Here is a 13,900-nt window from a genome sequence, read left to right as displayed (position 1 = left end):
ATTTCATGCATGGAAAAAACCTGACACAAGCAGTGTGAACAATGCTCGGCATGAACAGGTCGATCAGAGCACCCGTCAACCCTGAAGGCAGTCTCCTTCCACTCCAGCTATCATCATTTCGAGAACCGTGACAAATATCGATGCACCATTACGGCGTAGCAGCGGGTCGTGCTCGTAACAATCCAAGCGAGATTCCAGTCAGAATCTAGTGACATGTACAAACGGCTCGGCGATCCTTCGTTGGCAAGAAACTTCAAAGAAACTTTCGGCACTCGAAGCGCCAGGCCGATCGTGGTGGGCCGCCCCGTATTTGTGGCTGTCGTTGCCGTTACACAGGTAATTACGGAGGAAGACGAACTGGGCGCCGTTTGCGACATCTGGCTGTGGTGACATCTTTTCAGTAGCGATTGCCCCAGTAAGGCACTTGTGTGAAGCTGGTAAAGCATGCGTTGCGGAAGTGGTGAAGATAATTTTTGAGCATGTACCATGTACATATAGATTGAAGTGTACATCCTGACGGGTGCCATAAAGTGCAAGCATGTGATTGTTGCTTGTTACAAACGTCTAGGCTTGCGCTCGGTCCGACGCTGAGTGGTCCTCCTCCAAACGCTGGCCTTGCACGTGAAGCAACACGCAGCACGTGGAACAATAGGCAGGCAGTTTCACGTTTAATGGCACCAACTCGGGCAAGTTCGTGCAAACGCAGTAGCGCATCCTGCGAGCTCTAACATGCCTTGGTGTAGCAAAGCAGGCCGCTGATAACAGCTGCGGCACCGGTAATTGCAGATTCCTGGAGGATCGAACGACCTGCGAAAATAGCCTCTGCGGCCTGAAGCGAGGTACAAGTAAGGGCAGTTTTACGCGTACCTGCAGGTAAACCGCCGTTGTCTTTCAGTATCGCCAGCTTGGCATGCATCGACAACCCTTGAAACGGTAGTGAGCGGCTCTGAACCGAGACGAGCTCATATGCCGAAGTCGTATAGGTGTTTGTGGTGACCCATGTCGATTATAGCGGACCCTGAATGTCGAGCGGCGAGCTGTCCGACCGAGGCAGGCGTTGGCGAATACGGGATCCAAGGCTGCCAGTGATAACGTCTGTTTGATGATTGTCGCTACCAGGATCTGGGGTCTGTGAATTTTTTGTTAACGGATTGAGGGATATGCACTCAAGTATTGGAGTGACATGTTTCTTAGGAGGGCAGCTGAAGAAGCAATGTGTCTTCTCCGAGGTCCTTGACAAGGTTAATGGAGGCACAGTCTAGACGGCAGGTAATGACAACCGAGAATCCAAGAAGTTCTGCCAAGTTGCCTTATTCCGTGCCTGGTTTAAATTCAGTAACGACGACAGAGCTCTGTTAGCCAGATCTCGACTCATGGCAGCAAAGTCAAGTCCTGTCTGAAGCGATGTACGATTTGCACGGCGAAATGCCTCGACTCGCGTTTCGAGAGCACTACTTACGGACTGAGATAGATGACATCTTTGCATGTGCATCGGTCAAATTTAACCGAGCAATTGACTGAAGCGTCTCGGGCCGTTTGACGTGGCTTGAAGCTCTGGAGCGCGGAAGTGCCGATCTACTACGCTAACTCTTCTGGACTAGCTCTCTGCCGCGGGGCAATTACACGCGGGGTACTCGCGCGGTCGGCAAAGAAAAAAGTTGTCACATCACGATCGTAGCACGCGACCGCCACGCCTCGCAATACTTCGTATACCTAGCTACTAAGCACGTGCTCCCACCCAAAATGTCCAACATCGACGAAGACTCCGTGGATGAAATTCTCTACCTTGCGCGCGCCAACGAGGCCAGCGAGCTCGACCAATTCCTCACGACTCTCTCGACAAAAGTATCGAAACCCAAGGATCAGATACTCGCACAGGCGGCCGACTCGTACTCGCAAAATACAGCGCTGCACTATGCTGCGGCGAATGGACACATCGGTACTCGACACGGTTGAACTGGAGGTAGAACGTCAAGCTGATAGACTTGTCAGATATTGTAAAACTCCTTCTATCAACATCGAGCTCGAAGCCAGCGCCTTTCCTGAACCTCACTAATGCGTCCGGCAACACACCACTACACTGGGCAAGCCTGAATGGGCATCTAGAAGCAGCTAAGCTGCTCATTGAGGCTGGTGGGGATGTTACAATCTTCAATAAGGCTGGACACGACGCTGTTTTCGAGGCAGAGGTGAACGAGAAGAAGGAGGTGGTCGATTGGCTACTGGGGCACGTAGAGGCGCTGGAGAAGAGTGTTGGTGGCGGTGCAATCAATGGCGAAGGCAGTGCAGGCCGTGAAGAGGAGATGGTGTTCAAAGCTGGAGACACGAGTGGGCTCATGGAGGACGTCACCGAGAAGATGGGGGAGATGCAGACCAAAGATACCCGGCAAAAGTGAGCGTCCTGCGGCAAGAAGAGGCGGCTGCTTATTACGACGTCCCAATAGACTGGGACGAGGTGCGGCTGAACATGATATCGTATCAGACGTCTCAGTATTGGCGCCGAGGGTGAACAACACAACATGGAGTGCACTTGTGTTTCACGGGAACAAGATACAGTTGCATTACTCGTACAGAACAAGCCGCGCACAACAGCTCCCAATCAGTGGGAAGAATGGTTGGTCGTGTCAACGGAAACGATACAGAAGGTCAACCAATAGCCTTTGGTAGATGATGGTGTTGCTGTAGAAGACGGACGTAAGACAACTGTCGGCGATCACTCTGCACCCTATGCGTACTATCCTACCTGGAGTTCCAACACGCAATCTTTCGAACACTACACTGCATTAGTGGACGTAGCGACCTCACTTGCTCTATTCTTCCTTACCGCCCAGCGACTCAGTCACGCAGCCACGCACGGCGCTTCTCTTCCTTCTTCTCGCGACGCTTGTCCTTGAAGGCCTTAAGCTCCTTTTTGTTCAAAGACTTGCCACGACGCTCTGCTCTCAGACTGCGCCCGTCATGACTGTTTGCTGCTGCATCTACGTCGAAAAAGGCAGTCATTTGACGTTTGCTCTTGTTCTCGTCGTTATGCACGTCAGGACCTTGTCCACCAGTCTGGAACTTGCCAGTGAAACGGTTGAAGTGGGCCTGTGCTGTGTAGTCGTTTGCAGCAATTGGGGGTGGCAGGCCTGCAGCCATGGCTGCCGCAGCTTGGGCTGCCTGCTCGGCCTCCTCCTCCTCCTTCGACGCCTCCTGTGCGTAGTCGGCATTGGGGTCATAACTTCCATGAATAGCTGGGTTGTATCCGCCCCATTTCCGCTTGGGCGGTGAGCCAGTGCCGGGCGCACCAGAGTATGAGGGCAGGGCAGTAGCGCTGTAGGTTCTGTTCAAATCACACATTAGGCTGGAGTAGGAGATAAAAGACGGTATTTGTTAGCAAACCTGTCGTACGATGCAGTGCTGGTTGTCGTTGCCACAGGCACACGTGGGTTGTCCCATTGTGATACTCCGGTTTTGTTGTTGTAGAAGTACCAGGCTTGCGCCGTGTCGTCCCAGCGAGGCTCCCAGCCATCGTCTTCTGCGCCTGGCACAGGCTCATCAGGCAGTGGAGGCGCCTCCTCGTCTGGCAATAGTGGGTCTTCTGCTGAGTCTTCTGAGGCAGCGCCTTCACTGCTTTCACTGGGAGCACCTTCCTCTTTTTCTGGTGACGCCGCAGGAGATGCACTTCGCCCGTGACCATCATCGTAACTGGTGCTCTTGCTGGCATGCGCCTGTGCGGTTGGTGACGGTTTGACGTCGTCGGTGGTCATGGTGACAGCCTAGATAGTATCTGTAAATTGCGAAATTTAGAATGAATGCGCTAAGAAGAAAGAGGCTGTTGTATGCACGTTGCCGCTGCTGCTGGTGGGGATGTCGTGGATGTGAGACAGCGGGAAGCTTGAGTCGGCAGAAGCCTGTGCGGCTTCTAGAGTCTTGGCAAGGGATGCACGTGATACTCCACACACTCTTCTCAGTCATTCCTGCCTAATCAGGGAGATATGCCCGTCCGGCTAGGACCATATCGCTTTACGACGATCCTACTGTTTGAGTCTTGACACCGCGGTGTCAGACCAGCGTTGTCAGCGATTTCACTTGCGCAGCATTGCTCGCGTGGACGCGTGCAGCTGTACTCCTTGTGACCGTTCAGTGCCTCACGGGTCTTGTTTGCCGAATCACGGAGGCCCGTCCCTTGTTGGAGGCGGCTGCAAGCGGTACGCTATGCTTGGTCGAGTGCTGATTCTGGTTGTCTCTCCATCCTTTCGCTCAACAGGCGCCTCCATGAGGTGGACCGAGGGCAGAGCCTGGGATCTAGCGCAGGCCAAGCGGACGGCGGCATGCACGCAAGGCTAGGGCCAAAGCCGTTAACAGGAGAGTGTTCCGTCTCGATCTCTGCTGGCCCAAATCGTCTCCCGCCTCCCCTAACGCGCTCCGAATCGGTTCGTGGGCCGTCTGGAATAAGCGGGGAAGCACATGTGTCGCTGCCTCACAACGTCAACCAGCTGCCGCACGAGGAGACCGTTGTTGGGCCAGAACTGGCAGCGCAGGCCCGCCATACCGAGCGCAGCATGTTGGTGAATGCCTCTTGGCATCAAAGCGTACCTGTCTGAGCTGCTGAATATGCTCTCGAGGCGGACCGGCGCCAGCATCGTCTACGGCGTACGCTTGTCCAGCCAGTAGTGCGAGTGGCCGCAAGGACAGGGCACGGCGCGCTCCAGCAGTAGTGCATCTCGGACGCTTTGATGAAACTCAATACGTGAAGAGCCTATTGGCTGCGGCTCGGCAAGGACATGCTCGCCTGCATCGCATCGCCGGTGCATAGATCGACAATCATCAGCAAGATGGTTCGGAGCGCCAGGTGGAGACGGCCTGCCGCCAGATCTGGGGGCTGAGAAAAGCACTCACCCATCATCTACGCCATACCCAGCTATTACCCCAGTTCTATTATTCTGGACAGCTACTGTCGTGTCTTGCATCACCCAAACACGCTACGCGGCGAGCTTGCAGGAGAATTCCTGTCCGCTGCGCTACTGCAGTATTGACATCGCAGCCACGGAGCGGACTCCCCACAGGCCTCCCGGGAAACGCTGCATTCTCGGTTCTCAAACAGCAAAGGCTCCATGACTTGTCCACCATCGCCTGCGCTACGGGGAATCTGAATGCACAGCTGGGCTGCTCTTTTCGCCGCCGCGGCCGCTCCGTTCCTGGATCAATTCTCCACGTCAGGGTCCGTCCCTGTCAGCTATTGAACCTGCCGCCGCTGCACGGTTTGCCGTTGCTCCTTCACACTCATTTTCGCTTTATACGCTGTGCTGACTGTATTTGTTGCTGCCGCCCCTCGCCGCACGTCGAGCATCTCCGAACCCGTGCTCGTGCATGCCCAGCCTGGCTGAACGCCTAGAAGTCCCGTCTGCGCCGCAACCTTAACCCTGTGTCCGTAAGTCAATTCCGTGTTGCTCCTGTACAACCCCTACCCGGTGGTCCACTCTGCCCTGCCGCTTCGGCTACAGTTCAGCAGGAGCCGGACGGTGGTCAGTCGAAACGCCAGCCCTGCACGGACTCACGGCTTCTTTGACATCTTCTCCAGATCCTAGTCGTTGCAACAACGCCGCAGAATCCTGCAAAACTCCAAACGCACACACTCAATTCTCCCGTACCCTACCTGATCGTCTCCAGATACATACACGTGTCCAGCATTGTGGGCACAATTTGATGTAGTCGCTGCCTCTTGAGCCAAACACAGCCCCCAGCTGGACCCTGAGTGCCATCCTAACTGTTTCTTCTCAACCCCAAGTCTCATGTGGATCCTCAGCCAATCCATCAAGGAAGTTGTCTCACCCTAGACACCCAACACCAAGACCGAACATCACTGTCTGTAATGCTCCTCAATATGAGCCGTCCACCAAGCATTCCCTCTCATGGAGGGCCTCCAGCATCCTACCAGCCGTACTCCACATCATACGGCGAGCATCACCGCTCACGAGAGCTCAACGAGAGTCAGAACAACACTCGACTACCAAGTCTTCGCACACTTCTCGAGCCCGAGCTACTTGAGAAACCCTCTGATCATTCCTTGCGACAAGTCGCACCTCATGCTACTCATAATGGTTCTCCGCCGTACGGGTCATCTAGTCTGCATCTGAAGCGGCGCCATGATTTCGACAGCTATGTGCAGAGCCAGTTCGAGCGTAACACAGCAGCATCTCATGTGTCGTACGCACACCAGCCACCACCTCCTTTATCCCACACGCAACAGCAGTCTACGACGCCCTCGACACCAGGCTCCGCATTCAGTGCTGGCTCACTGGAGCATCAACGTCATGGGAGCTCCCAGTCTTTGCACGACAACGCAGCCGGTGTTACTTTTCGCCAATTGTCATCTACCTCTGATGCTATGACAGTCTTGTCCAGCCGTACTGTGTACGATGAGACAGAAGATCCAGCCAGGCCAGTCAGGAGACGCATTGATGTACTCTCGCGAGCCCCGGTCCGTGCATCAAGATGTATCGCGCAACGCGAAATGCCAGGCGAAGGCCTGTGTTACATCTACGAAGACGGGACCTACTGCAGAGCCATCATTGACGGCGAGCCTGTCAACCCATCGTGGGGTATTACGAAAGCTGGGAAGCCTCGCAAACGACTAGCTCAGGCATGCTTGACCTGCCGAGAGAAGAAGATCAAGTGCGAACCTGGCTATCCCAAGTGCCACCAATGCGCCAAGTCTCAGAGAGTCTGCAGAGGGTAAGTTGCATCAAACCACTCCCCTGCAAGTCGCTGCTGTGTCTAATAGCTCGTATTTAACCAACTGTGCTAATATTTGGCAGGAGTATGAACCAGCCCAATCAAACAAGCCCACGCAATGGATCGATGGAGGTATCACCATCAGCTCCAGCTGCTACGACTATCAGAAGCTTTGCATCTGAGTCTATGAGTCCTTCGGTTAGCTCAGAAAACGTCAATCGCATTGCGGACCTGCGAGAGAACCTTAGAACAGCTGATGCTCGTCACAACGGACTTCTTTTAAAGGCCCAAGACCCTCTTCCACCACCTCATGTTGTAGGTGCCCGAGACATGTCTGTCCAGTCCTACGAGTCTGACTGGAGGGGCTCGGCGAACAGCCGAGAGCACCAGGATACGAGTGCTAGCTTATACCAAGATCACTTTGCGCTGCAATGGGAGCAAGACCCTAGCGACTTGGACCCCAGGACAACGTACCATATTCTGGAGCTGTACTTCGCTCATGCTGGACGCGCAACCTATGGCATGTTCCCCCGCAAAGCGTTTATGACATGGGCACAATCTGGCCAAAGGAAGACTCAGGATGACCGGATGCTGTTGTACTCAGTACTCGCAATGGGCTCACTATTCTCGCCAGATGGTGACGAAAGATCACTTGGGAAGCGCTTCGCTGCCGTTGCTACATACGCTGCAGAGAAGCGATTTGGGAAGTTTAGTCTGCAGCTCTGTCAGAGTCGCCTACTTCTCGCACTTTATTACTTCGCCCAAGGCAAATCACAGGAAGCATGGGACTTCTGTGGAAGTGGCCTGCGTGCACTAAGTGCGCTCAAGCTAAACACAGAGGAAGGAGTAAAGGAGTTAGTCGATGGAGCACCCAAGTTTGAGTACGGCTTTGATCGTCGGACTTTTGAAGAGTGCTGTCGGCGTACGTTTTGGTCTGGGTTCCTGATGGATGTAAGTCTGGACGTGACGCGACTAACTACCACCATTGACCTAATACAACAACAGCGTTACAATGGTTTCTTCGGTGGAACACTGTTCGTTGTTAGCATCGAGGATGCTTTCGTGAAGCTCCCGTGCTTGGAGGCTGCCTACGAGTCTGGCACACCTTGCGATACACCCTTTTTCAACTACGAACTCCTCAACCGCTTCGCACCCAAGACCCCTGTCCTTGGCCACATGGCGTATTTGTGTCTCATATCTGCCCTCTGGGGCGATGTGCTGACCTTCACCGGACGTGCAGCTCGTCGCCCTGACACTGGCTACGAGCAACACTACGAGCCATTCTATACCAAGACGTACGAACGCTTGGAAGGCTGGCACGCTATGCTACCCCCGAGCTTGCGCTATTCTACACAAAACCTTGAGAGAAGCATCACCGAGGGCACGGTTGGTACCTTCATGTCGCTGCACGCGCTCTACCACGCCACTATCATTCGACTTAATCGTCAGACTCGCATCAACGCAATGCCTACCGACAAGATCAGTCGCAACATCGACCATGCGTTTAAGAACGCATCGAATTTCTTGTCCATCATGCACAGCTTGGCTCTCGTTAACCGGCAACGGCGCATCGACACATCAGAGTACTTCTTCTCTACCCCGTTCCCGGGCTATGCGCTCATGCTATCGATCGATGTCCTATCAGCTGCTGGCACTTCAACGACATTGCCTAAGCTGATCGATACGGTGGACACTACCATGTCTTGTATCGAAGAGCTCGCCACTTTTTGGGCGTCAGCGCGCGCACAGCAAAAGGCTATCTCTAATCGTCTGCGCCAGCTCGCAGATATTGCTATGGAACACAAGCACGGGGCCAACCACGGCCACTCAGAGCGGCACTGGCGGATTGGCGAGAGTCTCGACGTAGCATTCGGAAAGGACGATGCTATGTACAGGGCTGACGAGCGAGAGCTCTTTGATGTTATTACACAGCGCGCAGGACGCTAGAGTCGCCCCCAATTGGGATCAGCACATGGAATTTCAGGAAGCGTCTATCAATGTTGCATCAGCACATGTACTATATACAACAGGAGCATATCAGTCCATCGAAACTAGCAAGATCTGCTTGAACGATTAGAGACGACATATCTCTCATGGAGGTCTAATGACATAATGCTCAATCGTTGCATTTACTCAATCGTTTGCCTTCTTCTGCAACAGTGCGCACCTTATATTACCCATGCGGACCTCGACCAGCCCAGACTCGCCAAGGCAGTGAGCCGTAGGTACAGATGCAATTGCTGGCGAATATGTGCCGCATTCCGAAACGTTGAGTAGCTCGATGAGATCTCCTCGACTGGAAATACTAACTGCCAACCTCAACACATTTCCTAAGTGGTCAGAGTCGATCGAGCGATACATAGCCTCTCGGTAGCCGGTTGTCGTGTTCTAGTATCGGCAAGTAACCGCAAGTTTGGGGTCGTGTGTCAATAGTCTGTTGTCGGCTCCTGGCTTGCTGATTAATGGCTGATGGGTTGCAGGGCACTAACCGGACCCACCGATTTAAGGTTCGGCAATTGGCGTAGCTAAACCCGTTCTCGGAACGATGGCGAGTGAAAGCGGCGCGATGCAAGATGCTGATACGGGCGGCATAGGGATGGTACGGCGATCAGCTAGCAGCCGTAGTTGGGGTTCGCAGACTTGCTGTACAAGACTTAGGCTTGCTTGGGAGAGGCTTGCTTCTAATCTACAGTCGCCCATGGTGGCTGCGGATTCCTTGCTAGTAGGTGATGGCGGATGCCAATACTTCTCTTGTTACTGAGTGCGCTGTACGACGGACATTGCAAGTCGAGGCTGAGTCTCTACTTGTTGCTCCAACGTCGGTGTTCAGACCTGGATCTCAATAGCACTAGGTGAGTACATAGTCTCACGTGTGAACCCTTCATGTGGTGTGACGACATAGCTCTCGGAGTGTTGAAGCGGTCGAGTAACGTAGCAGCGGAGCAGCGGGACGGCACGACGGCTGCGAGCGGGGGCTAGAATTATATGCCGGGCACATATGGGGATCATGGGGCGGGATCATTTGTAATATACATGTCACATTTGTGGCTCTCTATGTTGTCCGGTCTGGCGATGCGTGTAGGTGATAGGTTAGTAAGAGGTGATCCGAGAAGTCGGCGCATACGAATGAAACATAGTACTTCTGCTAACATGGGTGCCTTGGCCAGTTGACAGGATGAAGGTGCTATATGAAAGCCTGGTCTTTCAACCTGTATGTAGGGTTCGCAGCACGCACTAGCCAAACGAATGAAGTCGGAAAGAGAGTCTGGATACTGTGGGCGACATGAGACCAGACAAGATCGTGCCTGCTGCAGGTCAGCCATCAGCCGTTGAGGAAGGTGCATACGATCACCTAGACAAAGCAGCAAGGCAGCGTAGAAGTAGCGGGTAGGTTCAAGCACAGAGCGCTCGAGCTTAGTAGCCACATACCGTCAGAATATAAGAGAATTCAGCGAAGCGATTCAATGCAGCAAATCATGACGTGCAATCTCCAAGTAAGAGATAAGGGACGCAACATCCTGATTTTCTTCAGCACTCATGATTAGGAGACTCCTCTCTTGCGTGTTAGTCGCACCTTGGAGGCATCCAGCGCACATCATGGTTGACTGCATTTCCCATCATCGCCAGACTGAGAAGGTCCAGTGCAGTAACTACCAACAGGCTACCGAGGCCCAGAGCTGCATGCACGAGACGATGTTGAGACGGCGCTTGTTGACCTGGTTGCCGTTAGTGGACATCAACGGATCGATCAGTCCGTGTCAAGTGTAGACGATGCAGACAAACTGTCTAGCGAGGCGGCAGTCGTCGAACTCTGTTCTACCTGCCCGACAGTAGCAAGCAGGTAAGTGCCTGCAGTCAATCAGAAGTCTTGAGCGTGCCTAGATCGCACCCCCACCAGTCTCGAGACTCGGGCAAGTCCCAAGAATGCACGAAGAAACTAAGTTCGTGGGAGGAGAACTCGTAGAACATGGCTCTTCAACACCTCGATAGCCTGTATGAACTCTTAGCTTCTAGTCTGTCAAGATGGTGTCAATCCGAACTCTGCTCTCCGGCAACTAGATACGGCACCAACGTGCAACTCGTTTCAGCCAGAAACTGTCAAGCGGCATCCAAACATGCATCAACTCTGGAGTCGCAGATGCTTCAGCCCGACTCCCAAAATTCGACGATACATCTGACACCTCCAACGAACCCAGTCACCAAAGCCGACGTTCTCCATACCACGAGAGCAAGCCAGCACTCACCAGCCTCGCAGCACTGAATCACAAACATCCACGAAAAACTGACAGCAGACAGCGGACAACGGACAACGGACAACGGACAACGGACGACGCCCTCAGCCGCAATTCCAACAGTTGTGAAGCACCAGAGTGGATATCAACGTCATCAACGTCTGTCGCCCGTCTTCCGCGCCAGTGCGCCTATGAATTCCACAAACCCTTTTATAAATGTGCAAGGAACCCGAGTCCCCCATTTGCGGCACGGTGCGCTTCGAGTGGAGAAGCGTATGCATGTCGGTGCCGTAACGGGGACCCTGCTTGAATACGTCCGCGGACAAGCCTGCTCCATTTCAATTAGCTAGAAGCCGCAAAGGCACCGTGTGAGCAACTGGAAGTCCTGACACATTAAGTTTGAAGATTGAGTCTGATCATGCAAGGCTCATGATGATGTATTGTATTTGTAGCTGCGTGTCAACCTCGGACCATGAAGCCCTTGCGCAATTCATGCAAGCCAGTATACCAGCAGACTTCGACCCGGCTAGCATGCATATGCATCCCAAATATCACCGCGGGACAAGACCACAGGCCTGGGTGTTGTGATGGTGGCAGGCCGAGGCGCCGTGATGTTGATCAAAGTTCGAATGGATTCGTCCGATGCTACTGTTGGGCACAGTGTGTCTGAACGCTGGCTCGAGGTGTCGGATGGCTCCTCACTCGGCTGTTTTGTGTCAGTGATGGACTATGCGCAGCAGGTGCGCGATTTACACTCTGGCCATCGTTGTCTAGTCCAGGGCTGGTAGCCGACGACCAGAAACCGCTGTCGTGGAGGTCTTCAGCTTGCGCTATTGGCTCGTTCTGTTCACTTGACAACTCTTGGTCAATTTCGTCCACCGCAATGGTAAATAGATAGCCTTCCGAAGCTGCAAGCGCAAGCTCCAAAGCGTCGTTCGCGGCGGATGTAAGCTGCAGCTCTATGCAAAGAGGACTGATGTTTTCTAATGAGGTGAGAAGTTGCACACGCCCTCGGAGAATTGGCTGATCTTCTCTGGACGCCACCACGGTCTCTTCAAGCACCACTGTATCTAGCCAGCGTTCGATGACGGTTCTGCGGTCTACTTTGGTATCCAGGAAGCTCGCAAAGGCCTCCAGAGGATATGCTCGACGACGACCATAGCGTATCTGTTCAGGCATACGGATCGGAGTTCCAGTATCGGCGCCTTCGAGTAATTCAAGGAGCACTAGCCTCCTTCTATCCTGAAGGTAGATGACGATTCGACGCCGTTCGTGCTGCAGGTCCCATTCATAATTATCGCCACCCCCTCTCAACACCAGAGTGGTTTCTACCCCCTTCTGTCCGTTGCCGTCTCCGCGAGCATGTTCGTCATCAGAGACGTCTGGAGGCGTCGAGGGTTCGTGCTCTGGTAGAGAGTCGTTATTGATCGAGTTCAACCAACGTTCGACTTTTGTTTTTAAACTGATCTTCAAAACTGTGGAAAGGCTCAGATGCTGCGCCATTGCAGTTGTTGTGAGGGGTGGTTGGCCATAAACAGTAGTGGAACGATGGACCCAGGAAGGATTCAGATCAGCAGCACGATCGAACCAGCGTTCAATGTGTCGTCTCTTTTCAGGGCTCAGGCGATGCTTCACTGCCTCAAAGTTGGCTCTTTCTCGTGGGTGATACCGCTCAAATTCTCTGTTGTCGCCACCTCCCCTCAGCTCCGGAAGCTGTTTTGATTCTTCACTCAGATTCTTCAGGTCGTCGGCATATTTTGTGGTACAGCCTCCAACCCTGAAACCGAACAATCTGTTGCTCATCTCCTCGATGGGCTCAGGATCAGGCTCAGTGTTCTAGCCCATAACCTTCTCCTTGCCTTTACTGCTCTCCACGGTGCCTGCAGAGCCGGCGAAGGCCTGCTGAACTGGAGGGCGCGGTTTAGAGGCGATATCGAGTTCGGCGAACCTGGGGCGAACCTGGAAGATATTGACGCGCGCAGCATTGAAGACTTGCTCGGAGGGTGGTATGGTGACAGCAAGATTGGTGTTCTCCGTGAGTCGTGTGATGAAAAACATGAATCTGCCGGTCTTGATTTGCATTTCGGCGAAATTGGCGCTTCCGGCTGGGATGTTTGTATGCTTGGCCATACTCTGCTTATGCGTTTTCAGGATACTAGAGATGCGCTCGAAACGATCGTGGAATGGATTGTCCTCGCCATCTCCTCGGGTAACGTGCGCAACTGTGAGGCAAGTCGTGCGCTCGTACAGGACTAGCTCTCTGGCGTCGATGATTTCGGCCAGCTGCGACAGAAGAGCTTCGATGGTACCTGCATTCGGGATGAGGAAGTATATGATCTTGGTCCACGCCTTGTACAAGCTTTGGTCCCAGATGCTCGTGGGGAAGAACTCGACTGTGTCGCTAAAGCCTTCGCTGGCATCTCGGATGTAATTTGAGCGCTCGTGATACATGGCCTCTCGTAGACGTGCCTGTACCAGATCCATCTTGTGAATGAGACAAAAGACCTTGGCGGTGGGGCTGCACTCGTGAAGAGCTCGGATGATGTTCGAGTAGGAGACGACATCGGCTTGAAACTCGCGGGACTCGATGTCGAAGACGAAGATGAGCACGGCCACGGAGCCGAACACATGGCTACGTGACTGTGTAAGGTAGTTCTCGACGAAGCCATCTTGACTGTGCACCGTCAGTAAATGGTAAACTCGCAGTCACAGCTCTTGAATACATACCCTCCGCAATCCCACAAGTTCAGCATGAGGTTGCCCATAAACTTGATGTTGCTGTGCTCAACGTCGATAGTAGCGCCGAGTCTGCGGACATCCTTGGCGACATAGTTGCTGAAGACGATGCTTCTCATCGACGACTTGCCAGCTCCACTCTTGCCCATCAGCAGCACCTTGCGCTGCTTCTGGCGTTTCTGAGAGTTCATCGTGTACGAGTGTTTGATCGACGC

General features: G+C 53.5%; 5 protein-coding genes across 5 annotated transcripts; 2 read left to right on the top strand and 3 right to left on the bottom strand.

Annotated features, from left to right (window-relative positions):
• The first annotated feature begins 1,667 nt into the window (after positions 1-1,667).
• Positions 1,668-2,772, top strand: M421DRAFT_420779 (ankyrin). The gene is made up of 2 exons (XM_033592597.1): positions 1,668-1,939; positions 1,993-2,772. Exons 1-2 carry the CDS (start codon positions 1,744-1,746, stop codon positions 2,394-2,396), a joined length of 600 nt encoding a protein of 199 aa, XP_033448496.1. The 5' UTR covers positions 1,668-1,743; the 3' UTR covers positions 2,397-2,772.
• Positions 2,773-2,841: 69 nt separating this feature from the next.
• M421DRAFT_12450 (uncharacterized protein) lies at positions 2,842-3,584 on the bottom strand (the record flags this gene model as incomplete). The annotated part of the gene is made up of 2 exons (XM_033587320.1): positions 2,842-3,313; positions 3,391-3,584. Coding segments are annotated over 2 exons (666 nt in total), but the record flags the coding sequence as incomplete, so codon positions are not given.
• Positions 3,585-5,866: 2,282 nt separating this feature from the next.
• On the top strand, positions 5,867-8,664 carry M421DRAFT_63179 (uncharacterized protein; the record flags this gene model as incomplete). The annotated part of the gene is made up of 2 exons (XM_033596046.1): positions 5,867-6,717; positions 6,801-8,664. 2 exons carry the CDS (start codon positions 5,867-5,869, stop codon positions 8,662-8,664), a joined length of 2,715 nt encoding a protein of 904 aa, XP_033448494.1.
• A 2,531-nt stretch (positions 8,665-11,195) lies between these two features.
• Positions 11,196-12,854, bottom strand: M421DRAFT_156955 (uncharacterized protein). Its single transcript, XM_033587626.1, has 3 exons — positions 11,703-12,854; positions 11,340-11,655; positions 11,196-11,277 (listed from the first exon to the last, which is right to left on the bottom strand). The coding sequence occupies exons 1-2, from the start codon at positions 12,750-12,752 to the stop codon at positions 11,476-11,478; spliced, it is 1,230 nt and encodes a 409-aa protein (XP_033448493.1). The 5' UTR covers positions 12,753-12,854; the 3' UTR covers positions 11,196-11,277; positions 11,340-11,475.
• On the bottom strand, positions 12,786-13,876 carry M421DRAFT_63310 (uncharacterized protein; the record flags this gene model as incomplete). The annotated part of the gene is made up of 2 exons (XM_033596058.1): positions 12,786-13,623; positions 13,677-13,876. 2 exons carry the CDS (start codon positions 13,874-13,876, stop codon positions 12,786-12,788), a joined length of 1,038 nt encoding a protein of 345 aa, XP_033448492.1.
• Between the last annotated feature and the right edge of the window lie 24 nt (positions 13,877-13,900).

Source organism: Didymella exigua (assembly GCF_010094145.1).
Source record: "Didymella exigua CBS 183.55 unplaced genomic scaffold M421scaffold_14, whole genome shotgun sequence".
Taxonomy (NCBI): Eukaryota; Fungi; Ascomycota; class Dothideomycetes; order Pleosporales; family Didymellaceae; genus Didymella; species Didymella exigua.
The sequence above is the reverse complement of the archived record's forward strand: the minus strand, read 5'-3'. Positions and strand labels throughout refer to the sequence as shown.

Coding starts and splice junctions, on each gene's coding strand:
- M421DRAFT_156955 (XM_033587626.1), bottom strand. CDS start 12,752: ATGAGCAACAGATTGTTCGGTTTCAGGGTTGGAGGCTGTACCACAAAA. Junction 11,656..11,702: donor TAGACAACGATGGCCAGAGT/GTAAATCGCGCA, acceptor GACACAAAACAG/CCGAGTGAGGAGCCATCCGA.
- M421DRAFT_420779 (XM_033592597.1), top strand. CDS start 1,744: ATGTCCAACATCGACGAAGACTCCGTGGATGAAATTCTCTACCTTGCG. Junction 1,940..1,992: donor TGCGGCGAATGGACACATCG/GTACTCGACACG, acceptor TAGACTTGTCAG/ATATTGTAAAACTCCTTCTA.